At 37.7% G+C, this 23,462-nt stretch overlaps 2 protein-coding genes and 1 long non-coding RNA gene across 9 annotated transcripts; 2 read left to right on the forward strand and 1 right to left on the reverse strand.

Moving 5' to 3' along the window:
* The first annotated feature begins 1,353 nt into the window (after window positions 1–1,353).
* On the forward strand, window positions 1,354–22,438 carry LOC108115205 (protein scalloped). Of its 7 annotated transcripts, XM_017226541.2 has the most exons (11): window positions 8,554–10,192; window positions 14,805–14,932; window positions 18,278–18,416; window positions 18,739–18,869; window positions 19,357–20,070; window positions 21,193–21,233; window positions 21,313–21,487; window positions 21,627–21,689; window positions 21,759–21,931; window positions 22,005–22,239; window positions 22,306–22,438. In XM_017226541.2, the coding sequence occupies exons 1-11, from the start codon at window positions 10,084–10,086 to the stop codon at window positions 22,417–22,419; spliced, it is 2,022 nt and encodes a 673-aa protein (XP_017082030.1). In that variant the 5' UTR covers window positions 8,554–10,083; the 3' UTR covers window positions 22,420–22,438. The 7 variants fall into 7 exon arrangements, with proteins under 7 accessions (XP_017082026.1, XP_017082027.1, XP_017082030.1 ...); XM_017226537.2 differs by lacking the exons at window positions 8,554–10,192; window positions 19,357–20,070 and adding an exon at window positions 1,354–2,130 and having other exon boundaries at window positions 21,298–21,487; XM_017226538.2 differs by lacking the exons at window positions 8,554–10,192; window positions 19,357–20,070 and adding an exon at window positions 1,356–2,130.
* LOC108115208 lies at window positions 4,020–4,668 on the reverse strand. Its single transcript, XR_001772787.1, has 3 exons — window positions 4,412–4,668; window positions 4,118–4,343; window positions 4,020–4,054 (listed from the first exon to the last, which is right to left on the reverse strand). It is a non-coding gene; the product is annotated as an uncharacterized LOC108115208 (long non-coding RNA).
* LOC108115207 (serine/threonine-protein phosphatase 2A activator) lies at window positions 5,182–7,150 on the forward strand. Its single transcript, XM_017226542.1, has one exon. The coding sequence runs from the start codon at window positions 5,205–5,207 to the stop codon at window positions 6,504–6,506; it is 1,302 nt and encodes a 433-aa protein (XP_017082031.1). The 5' UTR covers window positions 5,182–5,204; the 3' UTR covers window positions 6,507–7,150.
* Window positions 22,439–23,462: the final 1,024 nt, after the last annotated feature.

Genomic DNA, 23,462 nt, shown 5'->3' on the forward strand with positions numbered 1-23,462 from the left:
TTAAAGCTTAGATAAAAAGTCAGGAATGGTCACACGCGCATCCAACAATCTGTTGAGGCTGCAGGAACGGAATGTACCCCTTGCTAACCACTTGGGGTCTATTGAGTAAGCAGTTGGGGGTTTACGTTTGCTCAGTTCTGGCTCTTTTTGGCGGCATGGTATATGTCAGTTTCAACTCATATGTACGCCTGCTCTGCTCGTTCACTTCTCTCACTCGCTCGCTCAGTTGCTCTCTGCTTTTTTGTTCGGGGCGGTTGCGGCAGTTCGGCTGGGTCGGTCGGTTGGTCGGTCGAATGCGAATGCTCAATGAGAAGAGCTTTTACTGTTTTACTTTTTTGCCTGAAATACATTTTGAGATAATTTCTTATTGGTAGTTCTGTTTATGCCATCGTTTGCGTCTGTGTGTTATTTCGAATTGCGAGAGCTAGTTAACATTAGTTAAAATTAAAATAAACGAATAGCAACAGTACAGCAGCAGCTAAAGATATAATAGAATTGCGGTTTTCTTTTCTATCCGAATTTCCATCCATCCCGTTCGTTACCCGTCGGATATGTTGTTTTATCGTTGGTGTACAAGTACAAACACTGTGTTTAGCCGTGCCGGTAAAAATAAGCGCAAAGTTTTTAGAAAATCATCAGATGTATCTTTTAACTGACAAATTGCTTATAAATAGCCTGGAAAATCGCATGGTATTAGCCCACAATATTCGACGGTTTTACTGTTTTACGGCAACGGCAACGGGAACGGTGTGAGGCTACCCATAAGCGTGTTGGGTAAACAAAGTTTTAGTTTAATTAGCTTCGCATAAGCTGCAACCGGATCTGAAACAGACCGTGGAAAAGAAAATAATAATTGCATTTCATGTATGCCAGTGTAAATTTGCGTTCGTGTGTGCTCAGTTACATATTGAGAGTGCATAGTAGTCTAGTATCCCTATCCTATCCGATTCGCGCCGTTATTGTTAATGCGCAGGTAATTCGGAGCGCTTTTCGTCCACTCTACAATATTTTGTTCTACACCGTGTTTTTTTTTCTCGTTTCTGTTTTTTTTTTGTTTGTTTGTGGTGTTGTGTTGTGGTGTGTGCATTTATTTGACAGCTTATGAATCACCGCAGAGATTTCATTTGCGCTGATTGCAGCACAACTGTTGCACCCACTTTCAAAAAAACACATCGTCTTCGGGAAAACCTACTCAAGCGAGTTTAACCAATAATAATAAACAAACAAAGTATAACCGACCTATAAAAACTTTGTTTCCTGTTTTTATAGTTTATTTGTATTATTTATTTATTTTTTTTACAGTGCATTTATAATAAAAGTTTTTCAACAACATCGATTTTAAGTTGAAAACAAAACACAATATATATATATATATATATCATTAAAACAACTTGAAATACTTTTAAATCATATATAGTTCAAAAAGAATTAATTATGGCGAGTAATTCCGCCGAACTATCGACTAGATTCGATAAACACCTTAAAGTTTGTGTGTCCCTAAGTGTAAACTCAGCTTTCTTTGCCACTGTGTAAATAGCTGAATATAAATCCATTAGAATAATACAAAAAACCGCACGATATACTTATTTGGAAGTGGATTTAAATTGCAGTAATGACAAAACCGTGTAATCGAAACAAGCAGTGTTGTCATCATTGGAAAGTGCACAGATGATTCGCCAACAATAAGCGGTCAATAAAATACAATTTAAAAGGAAAACCTAAACAAAAATAAATAAATGCAAATTAAAACCAAAAACCCGGGCTTTTAACACAATGGTCATGTAACTCGACCCAAAGATATCACCAATTTATCCATCGTTCGAAAAATGGTGGAAAATGGTTAGAGCGGCTAGCTCCTTCAATGGATCTGTTATTTCTGAGAAACTGCCGCAGCTGTGTTCTTTTCTATCTCTGCAAAGTCCAAGAAAGCAGTCCGCCGTAAAAGGTGCGGTGAATACCTAATCAGCACAATCAATCATTTAATCAATCAATCAATCACTTCGAGTTTGGATCCCAACACATCAAACTTAAAACTTAGCCAATCGGAGCCACAACTGTAACAACAATATAATCCTGGAGCTTCACATAAATGCGATATGGATTGTGATTACTCCAAATTTTTGTACAAAAGTAAGTTTCTTTTTAATATGTTTTCACATTTACCGTCGGCTATTACCGCAAAAGGGGTGAAAGATCTATAGTATTGTAAATAATAATAAGTTTAGCAGAATAAAATACTTTGTAAAACCTTTTGGAAGGTTTATCGAGTGTAATACCTTCAGAATTACATTTGTACAATTGCTGTTGTCAGCAATCCTAAGTTTCTTTCTTGAAAGCATATGCTGAAAGTCTATCGTCCATTACAGTAATACTATAAGATCATTATTCGTTTTGGTTATGGAACGCTTTCCGATCATTATAAAAAAGTGAGGACCTTTTTTAAGGTGAGACCGTAGGCAACTTTTTGATTTAAACGGAATCTCAAAGAATCGTTTGTAGAATGGTAATAATATAGAAAAGTTGATTGGCTTGTCCGTGTTCTTGTCCGTTAGTTAGAAGTTTAGGATCTCAAAAACTATTTCCTGGCTCATAGCCTTGTAGCAAACACAGAGCTATCGTAAATTATTTTTCTGATCAGATTGAATAAATAAGAATGTTACCATACATTGCTTTGGTTGGTTAAAAATGAACTTGTTGCAGATGGAGATGACGATGGAGAGATAGTCAAGGCTTTTATACATTTAGTAGGCACATTTTTCCATAGAGTTATTTTCAGTTTCGAAAAATTCCTCGAGAAACACTGTGCATTTTCTCATTTCCTTCTTCCATAGAAAGTTCGGGGATTGGGATTCGGCTTCCCTTTAAAACTACAAAAACCAGACGAAGACGGAAAGAAGCGCAGCACGGCAGCGTCGGCAACGTCAAAGCGACAAAGGCAGCAGAAACTTAAAAAAAAAAGAAAGGATTCTTCCCATCAGAAGTTGGTTCTTTTGCACAAGATAAAAATATTTTTTAATGTTCCCTGAACACAAACAAAAATTTAAGGAATGTCACGTTGTAGTCCCGTCTCACTCTTATGTGCGCTCCATGTATGCATTGCGCATTTATTTTGGTTCCCGGTCCGTCGATTCTTCTCTGCTGTTGCCGTTCCTGTTGTATCTCGTATCTTCGTTGGTATGAGACAAAGAATTTCTTTTACACAGACAAATGGTTTGCTTACTTGGTCCAAAGATCTGCTTGAAACTCACATTTAAGTAAATATATATAAATATATATATATAATATATATCTATATAAAAAACTTTCCGTAAAAATTCACCAAAGTCTGGACTAACTTCTTCGTCCTTTAAGAGGATACAGAAAGAAAATATTCATAGAAACTATAATACGACATATGACTGCATAGGAGAAGTCAGGGATAAGTGTGAAAAAATAAATAGAGGAAAAGTTTGTAATTTTTTAATGACGTACTACTAAGTTATGTGGCATTTAACGGTTTATATTGTATTTATGGAAAAGTAAATCGTGTACAATTGCAAAATGATCGTTTTGTCATGTCTGCGGAACGTGACAGCTGCCGTGTTCTAAAACTAAGCTGTATCGGAAGGTAGTTCCAGTTCGGCAATACGCCTACGTTATGTATGGTTAAAGCTATACAGTTATACACCTAACAAAAGCTATAGCTTTAGCTTAATTCGGGTTCAGACTTAGGTATTTGGTAAGTCAGAAACGGTGTACATACTTCTTAAATTGGAACTTAATAAACTTATTTTTGGACTATTCAAAAGCAAGTTGTTTTACAAAATGAATACAATTCTTTATTTTCCGTAGGTCCAATTCAAATCGTTGATATTTTTAAAATTTTGTATGCACTTTTAAGTCATGCATAACTAAGTCGATGGTTTAACTAATAGAAAGCTTTTATATTTACACTTCCACCTTTGCAGACACTTGTTGATAGAAAAATATAGAAAACAACTCTCAGCTAAATTAAATGTCCGGTCGCTATTTTGGTTTTCCCAGCTTTCAGCAGACTTTTTCAATGGAAACACATCTAAAAATAATTTATCACAATAGGTTAATTCGAATTTGATTGTTCTCTAATGGGATTGCTTACTGGTCTCATTGGTCTATCTGGGATTGATCGAGTATAGAAACAATAGGAGGAGTATATGCATAATGGATTGAATTAACTTTTCAATTGAGTGTGGGTGGATCATCTTGCCCAAACCGTATCGTTATCATAATTCATAGGAAGTTTAGCATATGGGCTGGCAGTTAATCATGGCTGCAGTACAATATCCTGGAAATTGAACGCACTTTAGAAAGAAATCGGAGATGCCCTGGTTGGATAAATGAATTTAATAATCTTGTTTAATATTTTTGTTATGATGCAAAATGACCAACTTACCCGGAAGCTATTACTAAATTGAGAAAACATGTATGTCCACACGTAGAAAAAAGCACCAATTAGGGCCACACAAAACGAAAACCAAAGCATAATTATGAGCCAAAAGACAGACCACAATGGGTTACCCATGTTCATCTGTTAAATAGTTATGAACTAAAAGGTAATGAGTGAATATATATCTCTTTTTTGATGAGGATACGACTGTTGTTTCTTTATTCAGTGGAAGAAGTTAATGCCAAATATATATATAAAAGCTATTGGAAATAATATTCCCAAGGAGATGACTTTACAATCATAGAAACCTTCGACCACCCATAAGTAATTTCGTTTGTGGAATTATTTTCGAATATATAATATCAGTTTAAAAGAAAAACTCTTGAAAGCTCTTGAAGTTAAATAAAATATCTCCCTTAGCAACCCCAAATTCTGAAAGATACTTTAGACTTTTCGGAATGAAGATAACGGAGTTGCAAACGTTGATTTTTTTCTATTAAATTTTGTTAAATGTGGACTTTTGTAAACTCACTTGTTACTTACGAAGTGGTTATGTGATTATTTATATTACAAACTAATATTTGAGATATTACTGGAACATTACTGAAAACCCTAAAAAGCAAATGAAGAAGAAAAACGCAGATAACAAAATCAGTTCGTGTAAACACACACATCTCAGGTTTATGGTGTGTGCTTTTCAAGCATTTTTAGTAGGTTGTGGCGGTTAATTCGAAAACATTTAACTCATACCTATTTCGACACAAGAAAAATACACATAGTGTTTGACTTTGATACCATAATGAGCAGCAAACTCGGCTACGATGTGACCGATCCCACTGTGCATGTGCTCCGAGCATCGTCTTTCATGCAGAATGGGCCATCGAAACAGGTTCGCAGCCTCGAGGATCTGGACCGATGGGTACGCTCGCAGGCCTATCACGATACGATTGCCTATATCAGCAATACCAGTAGGGCCATTCAGGGCCATCGATTGACACGGGACTTTCCGGTGACCGAGCAGATGCGACGATTGTGCGAAATTTTCGATGGTTTAGAGCATCTTCTTGTGGAACATACACCAAAGGCAGATGAATCGAACGCATCGATGCCAGTTGGCCAGTTAAGGAGTCGATCATACCGCACTTGGATGCAGCACATGTTCCAGCATGTTTTTAACAAACTGGATGATGCTATTCATGAGAATTGCAAGCACATTAACGAACTGGGCCAATATCTTAGACGTTCATTTGGCAATGCGACCAGTGTGGATTTTGGTCCCGCCAACGAGCTCATGTTCCTCTTCTTCCTATGCGGCCTCTTCCGGGCTGGTATCCTTTTAGCCAAGGATACGGTTGCCGCGGCGCTTATGCTATTCGATCGATATATTCACCTGGTCCGTCGTCTGGTCATAACCTATGCATTGCCTATTGCCAAAGATCCGATGAGCTCTGTTGACGACTATTACTTTCTTCCCTATCTCTGGGGAGCTGCCCAATTGTCACTGGACTGTCCATTCACCCCAATGGAGTGCGAACAGAGCAAGGTGATTGAGAGCTACAGGCAGGACTATATGATATTGAACATAATAGAGCACCTGCAGAAGACACGCGGCGGTCAGTTGAGCGAGGTGGCCTTTCATTTGTGGAGTATTCTATCGATACCGACTTGGCCGCAGGTCTATAACGGACTCGAACGGAACTACAGAGATCATGTGTTGTGTTCATTTCGAACCGTAGAACATGCGATCTTTTGTGAACTGATGTCCTTTGAGCCCGTATTCTCGCCAAGCCAGTTGGAACGGGCATATTTGGGTCAGGATCGTCAGAAGAACGAGGAGGATATGGAGCTGGAACCACGCTACGCGAAATTCCATTGGGAGCTATCGCCGCCCGTCAGCAGATATAACAGCATGGAACCAGAATCCTTTCTTGGCTTTCCGCAATCAACAACTGAAAACAAATCGGATGACAGCGAGGACGATAGACTCTGTATGGTACGACAGATTGCCAATGAAACTGATCCAAACAGCACTTCGTTCTTTCCGGATCGGCGAGCTAATACGAACGACTCTCTTACCTCATTTGGCAATGATGGTCCCTAAAGTGTCAATCCAATTAATATATGTAAAACTGTATGGATTGCAAACTAGTTACATTTGTACGGCGATTTTTAAATCAGTATTTATTCACACATGCATATATACATAACAGTATTTTAACTAGCAAAAACATGTGTTAATCTATGAAGTTATAGTTAACGATAGGATTGAGACTTCTGTTTACTAGAATTGCTATACTCAAAAATGAAAACACTTTTTTTAATTTGGAAAAGAGAGAAACTTACTATTTATTGCTGCCTCTCTGAAATTTAAACTTGTACTTTTTGTATTATATGTCCGTTGGCTATCCCTAGGGTATCGGAAAACTACAATCCTCTCTCCAAGAAAAACTTTTTTCATACTACGTATACGTTATGGCCATTTTTGGTACAACAAACGCTTGTAAACCATCCTGTGAATCGATAGTGAAAGTATTTCTAATACTTATATGTTAAGTTTATCTGTAAAAGGCTAACATGCCCAGGTAACTTGATGATCGACTTTGTTATTTTCACTTAAAGGTTAAGATTTATATGATCAGCTAAAGATTGCAGAAGAATAGAAACAATTCTTTAAAGTATTATAAACTTGTTTTCTTGCTCGTATAAAATTATAAATAATGCTAATCAATCGTTAGGCTATTTCATTCCGACTTCACACAGCCGCAACATTAAAACGCAAGAAATCTTTTTGCGGAGCGTTTAAACAGTCGCTACTGTTGCAAAATCCTCACGAAAAAACGTGCTCTCTCTCTTAAGAGTCCAAACGAAATCATATGAAGCGTTAGCAAAAGAATCATTTATATACATATGTATTAATGTACATCTTTTTCGGTATTTTTATTAAATAAAATATGCTTTTTTTCGAATTTTCAATACGCTTGGGATTTTGACGGATGTCACTGTATAAATTTAATAATTTGAAATGATTTTTAGGATACATACATATGTACATACGTAAGAGAAAACCTTTTGCTCTATAAATAATGATATTGCTAGAAAAGACAACCAGAATTCAAGGATATACGATACAAAACTATAGATTTCGAAATTTTTGTTTTCGAAAATATTAAAGGATGTGTGTTATAAAAGCTACCAAATCATAGTTAGATATTATTAGACCATTCTAGTTTTTATGCGATCGGTAGTTTTATTTTCCCTTGTTGACTAAGGTCAAAGATTGGGGGAGTGATCAAAAACAGGACAACTTCCGTTGCAAAGTTCTGGCTAAAGTTATAACACCCTAAGGAAAAGGGTTACAAAGTGAGCGAAATCGAAATCGTGCGGTAAGGCGCCAGCGGCATAAAGCTCGTCGAACATTAGTCACACCCGTCGGCTGGGGGAGAGATATACAGAGAAAGAGAGCTGGAGAGTGATCGAGAGAACGGGATAGATATATTGAGAGAACGAATGTCTTGATCTCTCACGCTCTCTTCTAGCTCCCCAATTGCAATGGTATGAGTGGTTAAAGCAGTGCACTTGTATGGTGGTATAGTATAGTGCCTGTGTGTTTCTGGGTTTTTGATCGGGTTGTGTATATTCTGCGTCTGTGTTCGGCCCGTGTAGTCATCGGCTGTGTTAGGAAACTGAAACTAAACAACCAGATCCACCAGTTATGCTGGCAGAGAATGAGTCGGTTTGAGTTGAGGTTGAGTTAGCCAGGCCAAGCCAACAGGCAACAACAACCAGGAAAACAGCAACAACAACCAGACCAGAGACTAGCTATATAGCTACATACAATATATAGTGTGTTATCGACGCTGACGTCGGCGTCGTTCTTTGTATTGATTCGAATTTGGATTCAGTCGATGAGTTTCTCTCGCTTCTGCGCGTTGCGTTTTTCGCAGTGTTTCCGCGATTTTTCGTTGTCGTCATCGTTGTTTCGTTCGTTCGCTCGTTGTTGTTGTGTGTGGTGTATAGTGCGCCGCCCCGCCAGCCCCGCCCCCACTCGTTTTAGCCCCCGACAACCCGACCCCCCATTTTTTCGTACAGCCCGTGAGCGGCTGTAAAAGTGTGCGTGGGTTTTTAAGATTATTAAAAACATTTTCCTTCGCGATTTGCAATTTTTTTTTGATTTTGTTCTGTTTTAATGCGTTTTGTGTTTATTGTATATCATCTATATGGAAAGATTTTTAGAAAAAATTTTGTTTAAATATGTGGCCACTTTTTTGATTCACCTTCTTCTCTCTCTTCGTTTCTCTCTCTGATTTTTCTGTTTTATCTTTTTCTTATACGTATCTTATAAACAGTAGGCGTGTGTGGGGCATCGTAAGATATAGATATGTAGATTTTTTTTAAGAAAATTATCCTATGGGTCTAGGTGACCACAAAAAAAAAAACAAATAAAATAAATAAATCAGGCATTTGAAAAAGAATTTCATAAAAATATATAGATATCTAAATACAGATGTACTCATGTGCGTATACTTTTGCACACTTACAGCTGCTTAAATATACATATATATGTATCTATATCTATATATTTGTATGTGTACACACAATTAGAACTGCACTTGTGCAGAAAAACAGACTATTTGCTTAAGCAGATGAAAAAATACATATGGACATCATCATCATCACCATCATCATCATAATCGGCAATCGTCATCGCCTAAAAGCCCCATCTCAATTACGAGCTTCTTCATTAACTAACATTCGGAAATGTAGAAAAAAGCAACAGACCCACCAGACCAGGCCAGGCCAGGCCAGACCCGAACCAAACCTATCTAATAGTTAGCCCAGCTCTCTGGTGGCCATTCTTCTTTCTTCATCTTATTGCCGCAGCTGCGCCTTATTTCCACTGAAAGGCTTACTGACACATTCTCACTTTCACAACGACTACGATATTGTACAAAGCTGTTCATGCTCTTACTACTAAAATACACTGTTATATATATATATATGTCTATAGAGAGAGGAAAAGAGAACAGTACAGAGAGAGAGAGAGAGAGAGATGAAGAGTGAGAGAGAGTGGGAGTGTTTGAGCAAATGAGAATGAGAAGAGAGACGACAAGTAAAGTGATGTTGCCTGAAAAAGATCTTTCTCACTTCCTCAACTCAAGAACTCCGATTCATGAATTATTGCAGATGTAAGTAAGTATTGTGAATATGCATGTGTGTATACACGTAGAATCGAAATTTGATTCGATACGAGTCGAGAAAAAGTAAAGTAGTGCAAAAACAAGTATTGAATAAGCCACATAATCCAAAGCGAAAGGGTTTTAACAGTCCCAGACGCTGCTACTCTATAACTAAATATATACTAAAATACAAAAAAAAAAAAAAATAAATGAAAACCGCTCCATCGTGTTATCACAGACATAGATAATAACACACCCAATATAAAGTCTGAAAAAACAGTTACTGTTACAAGCGAATAAATAATAATAAGAGTGCCTTTGACCAGCCGAGACGACGACGACGGTTGATGTTGGTGTTTGGTTTGGTTTGCTGGTGACATCAGAGTCTAAATCTAGCGCGAATAGATTTTAATTCCGTGAAATAGTACTCTCGTACTCGCACTTGTGAACTAAACAAAAAAAAAAAAAAAACACAAAAACAACCCAAGAAAAACTGGCTGCATGAAAAACATTACTAGCTCGAGCACTTGCAGCACTGGGCTGCTGCAACTGCAGAACAACCTGAGCTGCACCGAGTTGGAAGTTGCCGAGAAGACAGAACAACAGGCAGGTCCGTTGCACATTCGAATCACCAAGTCTTCCGTACTAAAAACCTCTTAACAACCAAAGCTAACCCCCCACACCTGTTTCTCGATCTCCGTTTTTTTTTTTATATTTTTTTTGTGACTTTCCTCATCAGTTCTCCGTGCAAAGCAAGGCACACACACGTAGGAGAGTTCATTTGAGAAAGTCACCAAAAAAAAAAAAAAAAACTGAGACCAGAACTGCAGGGCCTTCTTCCACTCTCCACACAATCCACTGTACATATCATACGTATTATACGATATACACATATAAGTCTATACGATCTAAATCCAAAGAAAAGAGAAGAGAAGCCAACTTTCGATTGATGAATAATTTAATGGAAGAGTCAAGAAGCTTAAGATAATATTATTGTTATACCCTTGTTTGGACTTACCGAATTATATCTTGTATGGTTGAAAATATTTTGCAAACCCAGCGGATTTCGGAAAGAGCTTTTTTCACAACTTGTTATTTCTTCATTTGCATGTCGTTGCATAATCATATTTTTGGTCAGAAGTTTGTAATGCAGTGTGGGAGACATTTCCCATCAGAAACTTATATATATATGCATATGTATCTATACATATGGGATTGTGTATATATATTCTTGAAGTGGATCATTTTTTGCGAAATATATGGAGACATGTCCACGCGACTCGTCTTAAAAATCAGATACAATCCGTTTTCTTTGATAGCTGCTAACTAAGAGGTGAACATTTTAATGGAAATCGGACGTTTATTTTTCTTAGTTTAGTGAAATTCAGTTTTTAGAGAATATATAAGCTTGCAATATTCAATTAATTTAGGAAGCTTAAGCTTCATTTCAATTTATCACGCAGACTTGTTTTTAATTCCCAAACGTTTTAACACAATCAATTTATAAATTCTATATAAATATTGACAAAGATATCGCGCGTTCATATACATATATCGTGAGCCCCACACGTGCTTTTTTACGAGTCAACAAAAAAATAAAAACTATATTCGAGAAAGCCGAATTTTATATACCCTTGCAGATATAACAGAAATGTATTACTCATGTAGGTATTTGAGCAGTCGCTATCACAGTTATAGGTTACAGACGTCTGCGAAATGACTAAGTCATGACTCATGGGTAAATTCGTATATGTATCATTAAGAACAGCGGAAAAATCAGATTTTTGTTTAACTTTTTATCATAAACTATTCAAAAACATTAAGTTTGGTTTATTTTCTGATCGATCTTTCCTGTTGCGATTATATTATTTACTCATACTAGGCTGCTTTGGAGATAAGGAACCTGTCTATAGACTTCTCTAGTGATGCTGATCAGGAATATGTAACTTGTAGTGCTTTTTTTCGAAACGAAATAAAACTTAGGATAAACTATTAGGGCTTTAATTTCTATTTCAATATATGTTTTTCCAGCTACTTTTTAACTTATGTTAATTCATACTTAATTACTACAAATTAGAACTGAAATGTAATGAATGTTTAATTATAAAATACGGGTTTTGAATTAAAAAAGAAAGTATACCTCCCCGAGTTATATAGTTTATCCAGCCTTTTCCCAATTTACACTTACAAAAAATCGTTAACCTTTTTCAGTTTTTACTTTCCAAAATGGAATTCGTTTTTAAACTGTATGGTGCCTATTTTTGAATCATAAAAACGTTTTTTATTGAACTCGTTGATGCTTAAATAATTCTGTAACATTATAAAATTCAAAAATAAAAGCCGGTTTGATTCCAGTTTTCATTATTACATAATTATAACCTTCTCCAGGTTGCAAATTCGTAGCTCCTGACTTCTGAAGATTTAAGGCAGGAGAAATGTCAGCGCATTTTAGGGGTTGACATGTTAAATTAAAGGTTGAATAAGGCATACCGAAGTGCATATACCCTAGGAATACGTAAAAAAGATTAGTTAGTATATTAAAGGGATATAAGTATAATATGATATGATATCATTTAAATGGAAGAAAGTTACCAAAGTTAGTCGCTCGATTCTAACATTTATTCTAGACAACTTTCAATATAGATGCTGATCAAAAATATATGTAAATACTATATAGAGTTGGGTATATCTTCTTCACTGCGCTGAATGTAGATAAGGATCTGATAAGATTTGAAATCTAAAATGATCTAATGCTGTTTATCTATTGTATACAGAGAGGTGATCTTGTTGTTATTAACAGTTCTATAGTTTAAGGACATATTTTCAATATAAAAGTAAAAATATCAAAATCGTATTACACGATTCCCATAGTATAATTCACACTATCACATATTCACCTGCCTGTATCTGGTTAAGAAGGACTTGTTTTTTATCTGTGTACTTATGGCGGATCCCAACTTTGATCCTGAGAGTGCTAAGTACGTCATCATATAACTCCTTGCCGTCCCATGACGGCTTGTACATACATATATATTTATATATATGTATAGGATAGGATGGATATATATGTATATATGCGACGAAGCATACATAAAGAAAATGAAAAAGCAGAATGCATACCATAAATTCCAATTGCCGCACAACAAAATTGCGGCTCCTAAGGGTAGGAATGGAAAAGGCTGGAAAAAGAACACACATTCCCTTATTAAAACCGAATAGAACGAGCAGCTGCGAGTTGTGTGTGTTTTTCAGGCGGAAATTGCGTTCAACCGTACCCGAAGTCTGTTTCTAGTTTTTCTAATTGGAAATTATCCTGAAACGCTCGAGCTCTGTTCGAAAATTTTTTTTTGAAAAATTCAATGCGATAATATTAATGCCACGGTTCAGCTATTTTGTACGTTCGTATTCCGCTCCTTTTGCCTTATTCCCTTTTACCAAAAAAATCATGTATCTCTGTGTTAGTGTGTGAGTTCTAGAGTGCTTACGAGATTATGAAAAATGGCACATTCACCCCCTAAAACGATCCCAACCCCTGCACACACACACACACACACACTATACCATGCAGTTCGAAGCTGTGCAATATGCATTCCATTCTTTTGATAACCTTACAACGTTTCCGATTCGGGATTGCCTAGGATAGAGGGTTCTGATCGACTTTCGTTGACTTGGCAAAAGGAAAGATTGTATATTGTGATTTGGCTTTGCTTCTGCCATTACACACACACGTATACACATTTACAACAATTCTACCTTCCATACTATACCCTATAGAGTATACCTATAGCTAGACCTATACTACACTATATAACGTACACCATACCCCTGCGGACTCACACTTGACGCCCCATACTACACGTTCGTTCAAGGCTTCTATCAATAGTACGCTGCGAGGGTATGTGCCACACTGCATTCTATCCTCTGTCTCACAAATACCTAGAGCAATACCATCCCTATGGGCTGGTCTGCTCTATATGGGCGGAACACCAGGGGCAGAAAAAGGAACCGGCCAAAACAAAGAATAGAAATATGTGGAAACTATACGGCACATTTCAGTTTGACGTGCGCGTTTCTCTTAACCAGACGCATTTTAGTTTTTGTTTCTTTGCCGTTTGCTCTTCGCTTTTCGCTGTTTGCCGTCCGGGACTATTTTTTTTTTTTTGAAAATTCACGCTGTGTGGAAACAAGTCGAAAAATAATAATAAAACAAAAACAACGCAAAATTACAAAATAATTTAAATGAAAATGATTTGCTAGATATATAAATTTAAGTGTATATATACAGATCGAACAGTGATATGTTTAGCTGAAACTTTTTGTTTCGTATTTGAAAGTAAACAGACTTTTAGAGTTATTCAAATATTTTGGTTTGGAATACAACTACCGAAAGCGGCTTTAAAGTGGCGCCCTTCTCAAATCACTTAGATTCCCTCGAGGAATTCAAGGAGTTATCGGGTGAGTGGATTGGCATTTTATGCTCAATTCAATAAGATACAGTTTCTTTTAGATAAAGATTGCTCAATAGATGAAATCCTATTGTTTATTTAAATGGTTGAATGACCTCAAACATGGTCAAACTGTTATTTTAACTCTTAATAATGATCAAACACTTATATAGTTCATAGAGTTTTTCTACCTGTTACATTTCCATCCACAATTTTAGTATACCCGTCTATACCCTACACCATACGCCATCCACCATCCCTTAGCTGTGTCAAATATTTTTTATTCAAGTCCACCATTCACCAGGGATGTTCCAATCCGCACTGTTTAACATGATATAAAACCGATGATATTCCATTCAACCCTTTCGAAATATTCAGTCCAAAAATGTAAACAACATTTTTGTGTTGAAACTATTTAAGTTTCTTTTAGGCAGTTAAAAATATTTTCCATTTATTTTCGGCAAGAAGGGATAACCGCTAAGAAGGTTAAGTTACTTTTTTGGGTGTTGCAAAGATTCCAATATGATGTGCCCCATAATTTATGAAATATAGTTGTAAAATATGTTTTAAAATTGGATAGATATTGGTTAAATGTTAGTCATTCAAATACCTACTAACTAGAGGATTTTTTCTATTTTAGTAAAGGTAGTCAAGTACAACCATAAAATTTTTTTGAAAAATATCCATATAATTTAACAATTTTGTTAGCTTAAAAACTGAATTTATATTCATATTAACACTATATTAACTACGTTTTGTTTCTTAATTTAATTTCAGTTGGACCCGGCACCATACCATCACCGTGGACACCAGTGAATGCCGGTCCTCCAGGTGCCCTTGGATCGGCAGACACAAATGGCAGCATGGTGGATAGCAAAAACCTGGATGTTGGTGATATGAGCGATGTAAGTTTGCCAATCTATATGTAAGCTCTAATAATCTTAGGATCATAGTTGGTAAGCCAATTTAAATGCAAGACAAATAGTTCTGTAATGCTACCTAAAACTGTTCAAAATCTTATTGCCTGGAAAATAAGCTTATTTGTACCCTTGTAAGACGATCTATTACTTGGTTTATATATGTATATATGATATATGTAATATGAACCTTATGAAATACCAACTGAGCAGCGGCAACTAATTAGTACTTAAATTTGTAAATTATTGCTAAACACTCATTTACGACGACTTGGTTAGTTTTCGATTACACTTTACTTAACAGCTGTTAACATAAAGCAGTGTTGTGAAGGGCCCAAAAGGTGCTTTGTAATATGAAGCATAAATACTTCCTTTTGGCATTTCCGTCTCCTTTCTCCCTGCCACAATAGGCCGCTTTCGCACAAGCCGGTCATATTTTAGATCGTACGAAATGCAAGTCATCAAATGCCAATAAAATGTTGACCCAAAAACGTCACATTAATTATAGAATGGCTAAGAAAGATCACTTTTTCAATTATTCATGTGTTTAATGGCATTTATTTTTGCAAGAAAATGTTTTAAATATGTTGATGGGTAGAGGAAATCGAAGTTTCAACTCTTAAAAAATAACATCGAATGGGGCTTGCTGACTAACCAAGGTTATTGGTTATTAGCTGACGGAAATGACCACTCACCATGGTATTCCACATCGACAATGGCAGAAGCCTTACATCATTCTCCTTCCACAAGGCCTCCAGTAGGTCCTTTATTTCGAGAAAGTACTCCCTTATTTGCTTCAAAAGAGATCTATAGGAGCCAATATATTTTAGCTCGGAAGATTCTGTATTCATTTTGCTGAGATGAAAGTGAAAAGTGAAAAATGTGAGGAGTCACTAATGAACCAACGGATTTGATTAAAAATTCACGACAAATTGAACGGCAGCTGTATTCATGTGGCTGTATTATCTGCTGCCAAAAGTAATGTGTATTAAGAAATAGCAATTATTTATTTCTTACGTTTCCCAACACTAAATTGTATCGTTTCCCTCTCGCACAGTAGATGTCTTCCGCACAACGAATCAAAACAAGTCAACGGAAAATGAGAACCATTGCATATATTATGAAAAGACTAGGCTTCAAATTAGTTAAAGGTTCAAAGGCACTTAATTAGCAATAATATAAATATTAAATATTAAATATTATTTTTATTAGTAGAGGAAATCAGTCTTTAAGTCAGTTTCAACTCTCATTTCATAGATGTTGTGGTAATCAGATGGGGTGAAAGTGCCGAACTTTATGGCAACATTCAATGGGGGCAATTCAGTTCCGCAAACTTTAAGATCAGATTCATCTGGATTTCGTCCAGCTCCTGCTTGATCTTGGCCAGCTCTTCGTCGTTCCTGTTCATCTGCTCTTTGATTTCGTTAAGCTCTTTGGCGTTGGCTTCGCGCAGTGGCTGGCTATCCTCACGCAGCTCCACCATTATCACATGCACGGCAGTCTCATTGTCACTGAACGTGTTGTGGTTGTTCACATAGTTGGTCAACTCTTGCTGCAGTTCCTCACAGAAGGCAGCGTCCTCATTGTTGAACAGATACAACTGGGCATTTAGCTTAGTTAGCTGACGCATATACTTCTTCAGCAGGATACGGCACATCGACAGTGGCATAGTCCTTACACTCTCCTCCTGATTGAAGATATCCATCAGATCCTTCATTTTAAGAAAGTTCTTCTTTATTTGCTTGAATAGCGACAGATAAGAGCCAGTAAATTTTGGCTTTGAAGATTCTGGATTCATTTTGCTGCGATGAAAATTGAACACGTTAAAAGTGAAAAATATGAGAATTCACCAAAAGTACAAACCGATTTGATTGAAAATGTACGACAATTTGACAGCTGCTTTCATGTGGCTGTATTATCGTTACCAATAAATCCCGAATATTAGGCAGCTTTCGAAACTTGCAGTGTTGGACAACATTAAGTTTGGCTTTATTAATTGCTTTGTAGAAAATGTAATTTAGTAGATCCTTTTTTCCATTTTCTTTCTTAGATGATTGATCTTGATATCAAATCTCATGTAAAAACTTATCTAGCTTAGTTCTAAATGCAAAATGATTTATTTTTTACGTTTTCCCTTACCAAATTGTATCGCTTCCCTCACGCACAGTAGCGCCAGTTCCCAATAAAAGCAAGTCTCCGGAAAATGGGAACCACCAAAATATTATAAAAAGACTAAACAAGATCAGGCGTCGAATAAATTAAATGTTTAATGACATTTTTTTAAGCAAGAATATATTTTAAGAACATATTTTAAATATTATTTTGATTAGTAGAGGCAATCAGTCTTTAAATCAGTTTTAACTCTCATTTCATAGATGTTGTGGTCATCAGATGGGGTGCAAGTGCCAATATGGTCACTGTCCAAACTTTAGGGCAACAGGCAATTTCTCCCACCCTTTATGACCAGCTCCAGCTGCATCTTGTCCAGCTCTATCTTGATCTTGGCCAGTTTTTTATCGTTCCTGTTTATTTGCTCTTTGATTTCGTTGAGCTCCTGAGCGTTAGCTTCGCGCAGTACCTGGCTATCCTCATTCAGCCCCAGCACTATCATCTGCACGGCTTTCTCATGGTCGGTGTACTTCTTGTAGATGTTCACATAGCTGGACATCTCCTGATACAGATTCTGCAGCATCATATTCTCATCGCTGTACTGATGCAAGTGACACACGTTTGGACTTTCGCTTTGATTTGGCCTTCTCCGGCCGCTCATTGCCTGTCTAAATTTGCGAAACTTCTCCGTTATCTCCTGCGATTTCAACATATCGTCGTTTGTAACTTTCGGCCTGAAAGATTCGGAATTCATGGTGCTGCAATGGAAATGGAATGAATAAATATTAAAAAGTTAAAAACAAAATAAAATCACAAACCAATACGATTAAAAAATCCTTTGAAAAAAAATAGTCCGGCGCATTAATGTGACTGAATCACTTTTAAAAGTAAATCCCTAGCTTTATATACATTCTACAGCTTTTAGTATTGCACAACTTTAAACTAATTTACCTTGATTTAAGCCATAGAGTAGATAATTTTGTTGCAAGTTTTGAACTTTTTTTTTGCTTTCTTGATCCTGGCGTTTTGTTGTTGTTAATTAAGAATTCGAATTCCAAAATATATATAGAAACTATAAACTAGAATGTTACTTTGTCGTATAAAAAAATACTAGAAACCTGGCTAAGATAGTAATGTTAACATCTTTAAATGGCCAATCTGTTAATTTGTTTTTGTTTTTAATTAAATCACTAAATATTTAATTAATGTTATGAAATATTTCAGGACGAAAAGGACTTGTCCTCCGCTGATGCCGAAGGTGTATGGAGCCCAGATATCGAACAGAGTTTTCAGGAGGCTTTATCTATATATCCGCCGTGCGGACGTAGAAAAATCATTTTATCCGACGAGGGTAAAATGTACGGTAAGTGATAAAAAGAACCTACTAAAAATATAATAGAAATCAATTTCAATACTAGAAATTCAATGAGAAAGCTCCTTTAACAATAGTTCAGAGGACACATTAAATCCTCCATGTTTATTATTAAGGGTTGCGCATCTAGAACCTTTTGGGAATTATAAAGTGGCAGAGTAACCTTTAAAAGGTTCGTTTTGATCGCAGCTCTATCGGAAGTGCAATCTTAAAGGAAAATGCATTGCCAGAATGATCAAATAAAGTTAATAATAATTAAAAGAAATAAAATAAAGTTATAATATGTATTAATTTTGATCTTAATATACCGCAGGTCGCAACGAACTAATCGCACGATATATTAAACTGCGCACAGGCAAGACGAGAACCAGGAAGCAGGTCAGCTCGCACATCCAAGTTTTGGCTAGGCGAAAACTCCGCGAGATCCAGGCGAAAATCAAAGTGGTAAGTGGTTTTTAAAATAAGCATAATCATTTTTCTTTCGGTGGGGTAGACTTTCCTTAGTTTTGTAGAATATTGAACATTGACATTGAAGATATTCCACAAAGAAAAAGCTAGACTTTAGTATTAGGTGAGCGTGAAAAGCAAGGATGACTTGTCAGTTGAGCTGTAAAGTGTCAGAAGAAAATCGAAACCCCCAATGAAAAGATCTGGGCGAGCATTAGGGCTAACACCAAGGTGAACTTGCGGTTGTCCTGATTGAAGAAGGTTCAAAGTTAACCCAAGTAAAAGCGACTCCTATCCTTAGATAATGGCAACAAGATTGCGTGTGATGAGGTCTGAAATAGACACACTCTTGATAGCAAATAAACAGCATGCACATGTTAATCCGAAACTGCACATATACCCAATCACAATCAGAAACAAACAAACAAACAAACAAACAGCAAACCGAATATGAACACTCCGACCAACTGAAACTCTTTTCCAGGAAACCAATGGTGTGTCTTTGCATTTATTAAATGAGAAAGAACAAACGTTGCAGGTCATGAGCACAATGACCAGTTCGCAAATCGTGTCCGCCCAAGCGGCCAACAATCTGGCATTGGCTGCCTCGGCATTATCGGCAGGTGGTGGTGGCGGCCACCACACGAGGCATCTCAACTTTCCTCCCCCCCATAGACATTCGTCGGCGGCGGCGGCGGCAGCAGCAGCTGCTGCAGCAGCCGGCGCAGCAGCAGCAGCAGCGGCAGCTATAGGCAATGTTCCTTCATCCGCGTTGGTCCCCGGACCGCCGCCGCCGCTGCCACCGACGCCGGTTATACCGTCGTCTTCGTCGTCGTCATCACCTCGACAACAGCAACAACAACACCACTACCACCACCACCTCCCAGCCCACCACCACCACCACCACCATTCCCATCCCAATTTGACGCACCTACCGCATAGTCATATGCATACACACCATCACCAACATGCGGCAGCCGTTGCAGCAGTATATCATCTACAGCAGCAGCAGCAACAGCAACAGCAGCAACTGCAGCAGCAGCAACAGCAGCAGCAGCAGCGGCCAAACAATACGGACAACGATCCAGTGGTTCAGGGAGATACTGGCGGTACTACGGTGTCAGCAGCAGCAGCACCTGCACCGCCAGCACCACCACCACCTCCTCCGCCGCTGCACCACCCGCCGTTGTATTCTGGCGTAAGCTAACGTTATAATATATCCAACTCTCGATTTCCACCTCGATTTCCACCGCCTTGTGCAAAATTTTCGTGTGCTGTCATACCGCGATCCAAAACGAAAAAGAAAACCATACACGCAACTCATTTACCAAGCTACTGCGCCGTTGCATTACCAATTGCATAAAAGAATCATAGTAGCACCATCGAAACAAAAAACCAACCATCACCACTGCCATAATCTCTGCAATGCTCATTTAGGATTTGCAATGCTCTTGTTTAGCTTTCTGTTTTGTGTACTCACTCACCCGGACATCATAATGAAGAGACCTCTGACCACCCCTCCATTCTAAAAAAGGGGTCACAGATATCTCTAGAGATTCGAAACTTATCCTTGAGACTAAATGTATGCAAATATAATATATAAGTGATAGAGACCTTTTTGGACACCTGTTTTAAAGAGTTCAGTGACCTCTAGAGATCTTTGTGCCCTCCACGTATATAATGCTATGTGTGTGTGCTGCTATCGACGAGGGGCTTTAGTCCACCAAAGGCACTTTGTCATCTCTCTCTCAACCTCACTGTCATATCTCTTCCTGTACACCCATCTCTATCCAACAGCTGTTAAGCCTCCACCAATCCTATCACTATTTTTTCAATATCTAAACTGATGATATCAAGATACCAACCATCGAGGCCAAAAATGAGATGCCCGTTGTACCGCTACGCCACCCCTAATGCGCTCGCTTGCTCATTGAAATTGACTCCTTGCTTTTGACTTGCCTTACGAAGAAACTACCTTTTTGTTAATAGAATCTAATTACAAATGTTCCTCTATATATATATATATATATATATATATAAATAGATGTGTATTTACCGTATTTAACATTCACCCTTTTTGACCTAAAAGGTACTTTCCGCTGGGTAACTTTTTGTTTATTTAATGACAAACGCGTTTAGTGAACAAAAGTTGATTAACAAAGTCGCCTCACCATATGTATAACCATCTTGTTATAACGCCCAATCAAATCAAATCTATATATATCATCTTTACTGACACCGTCTGGGTTGATTTCTAATGGTTTATATTGTATATAATCGATTTTTTCTTATTTATAATTATTTACCGAACGAAAAACAGCAATTCTGGCAGCCTGGACTACAGCCAAGCACGTCCCAAGAGTAAGTTGGCATTACGTCTACATCCAATAAGCTGGCTATACAACGCATTTGCATTGACCAATAGTTTCTATGATTACAGCATCAAGCCCTTCCCCCAGCCGCCGTATCCCGCTGGCAAAACATCGACGGCGGTATCCGGGGACGAAACTGGAATTCCGCCCTCGCAATTGCCCTGGGAAGGACGAGCCATTGCCACGCACAAATTCCGCCTACTCGAGTTTACGGCGTTCATGGAAATCCAGAGAGATGATATGGTATGGCCAAAAATCAACCACCTTTTTACACACCACCACCAAACCACACCCCACACCACATCCATCCATCAATCAATCAACAACCTAAAATGTTTTATTTTCTAATTATTAATAATTAATAATTTACACATTTTCACAGTATAACCGTCACCTTTTCGTTCAACTTGGCGGTAAGCCATCGTTTTCCGATCCATTACTTGAGGTAAGAACTTTAAGTGACTTTTATATACAAAAAGCAAAATCATAATTATTATTATTTTCACATTTTTAGACCGTTGATATTCGACAAATATTCGACAAGTTTCCGGAAAAGTCTGGGGGGCTTAAAGATCTCTACGAAAAGGGTCCACAGAATGCGTTTTACCTGGTTAAATGCTGGGCAGACCTTAATACCGACTTAACAACCGGCAGCGAAACGGGTGATTTCTATGGCGTAACCAGCCAGTAAGTCTTGAAAGATAATTTATTGATGGAAGGATAATTTCTAATGAACATTTTATTGTTTCCCCTCCCCCAGATATGAAAGCAACGAGAATGTCGTGCTCGTGTGCTCCACAATCGTTTGTTCTTTTGGCAAGCAGGTGGTGGAGAAGGTGGAAAGCGAGTACTCCCGGCTGGAGAACAATCGCTATGTCTATCGCATTCAACGCTCTCCAATGTGCGAGTATATGATCAATTTCATTCAAAAGCTGAAGAACCTACCGGAACGCTACATGATGAACAGTGTCCTGGAAAACTTTACAATATTGCAAGTGAGTATAATTTGGATATCAATTATTTATGCATATAACTAATGTTTTTTTTTAATAATATTTTAGGTAATGAGAGCCCGCGAGACGCAGGAGACACTATTGTGCATAGCCTATGTGTTTGAGGTAGCGGCCCAGAACAGCGGCACCACCCACCACATATACCGTCTAATTAAGGAATAGCAAAAGCTGCATGGAGCAGAGCCTAACCTGTCTGCGAATCCCATCATCAACACACACGTTCACAAATTTATCGACAACAGCAGCAGCAGTAGCAACAACAACAACAACAACAACAATAATAATAATAATAATAATATTAATACGGCTAAGAATTGCGATAATAAAACGAGTAATGACATTGCAAACACAGTATCCAACGCCAAGAGTGCCAGAAGCAACATCAACAATAACAACAGCAATAGCAATTCACTGAAATGTAGCGACAGCAATATAAAGAATAGGAATAACCTATCTATTGCTGGTGCTACAATTATTAAACAATCATTAACCTCACCGCAACATCATAACGATATCGATGCCTTGACAGCACTTCAAGTGGAGGAGGTTATATATACACAGTCACAAGGAAATACCAGTTACCAGTTAGACTCTGAATCAAGAAGCATTGCCCCCAATGTACAAGAGCCAACACTCCAGCAGCAACATACCGCCTATGAGGATCGTCAAGTCCTGCCCCCATATAACCTATGTATTGGCAACAAGCAACAACAACAACCATTCGAGGCTGAGCAACAGGATGAGGAACAAAAACAGCTGGATAATACTAGCTATGAGCAGTTCCTGAAGTTGTCCGCTCATGAATATACGGAAACTGAACGAAGCTCCGCTGCTGCTGCTCTAAATCTCAGCAGTATTGGCGAACAGGAAGCGGCGGTGGACGGTGGTGAATCCAAGCCGGAGGATCTCGAAGATCCACCAGAGTTTCGGATGCTACGCGAGGTGGTTAGTGCGACCGAGGCAGAGGATCCTCGTCGACCAACTGCCGATGGAATCAGTAACAAAGGCCGTGAGCCGTGAGCGCCATATATATAATACCTACCATCCTTGCCTTTAAGCAAGGTTGAGGCTAATTTTAAGGGTTAGAAATATAAGGAACGACACCATCAGAACTTTTTGTTTTCCACCCAAAAAAAAGAAAAAAAAACATAACATGGCAGGTGACAACGGAACAGCCTCAAAAAAAAAACATATATATATAAAAA

This window comes from Drosophila eugracilis, unplaced genomic scaffold (assembly GCF_018153835.1).
Source record: "Drosophila eugracilis isolate 14026-0451.02 unplaced genomic scaffold, ASM1815383v1 contig_498, whole genome shotgun sequence".
Classification (NCBI taxonomy): domain Eukaryota; kingdom Metazoa; phylum Arthropoda; class Insecta; order Diptera; family Drosophilidae; genus Drosophila; species Drosophila eugracilis.

Excerpts from the sequence above, each read along its gene's own strand:
- LOC108115207 (XM_017226542.1), top strand. The coding sequence starts at position 5,205 with ATGAGCAGCAAACTCGGCTACGATGTGACCGATCCCACTGTGCATGTG.
- LOC108115205 (XM_017226541.2), top strand. The coding sequence starts at position 10,084 with ATGAAAAACATTACTAGCTCGAGCACTTGCAGCACTGGGCTGCTGCAA. Across the intron at positions 21,488-21,626 it reads AAATCCAGAGAGATGATATG|TATAACCGTCACCTTTTCGT; the intron begins GTATGGCCAAAA and ends ACATTTTCACAG. Across the intron at positions 21,690-21,758 it reads TTTCCGATCCATTACTTGAG|ACCGTTGATATTCGACAAAT; the intron begins GTAAGAACTTTA and ends TCACATTTTTAG.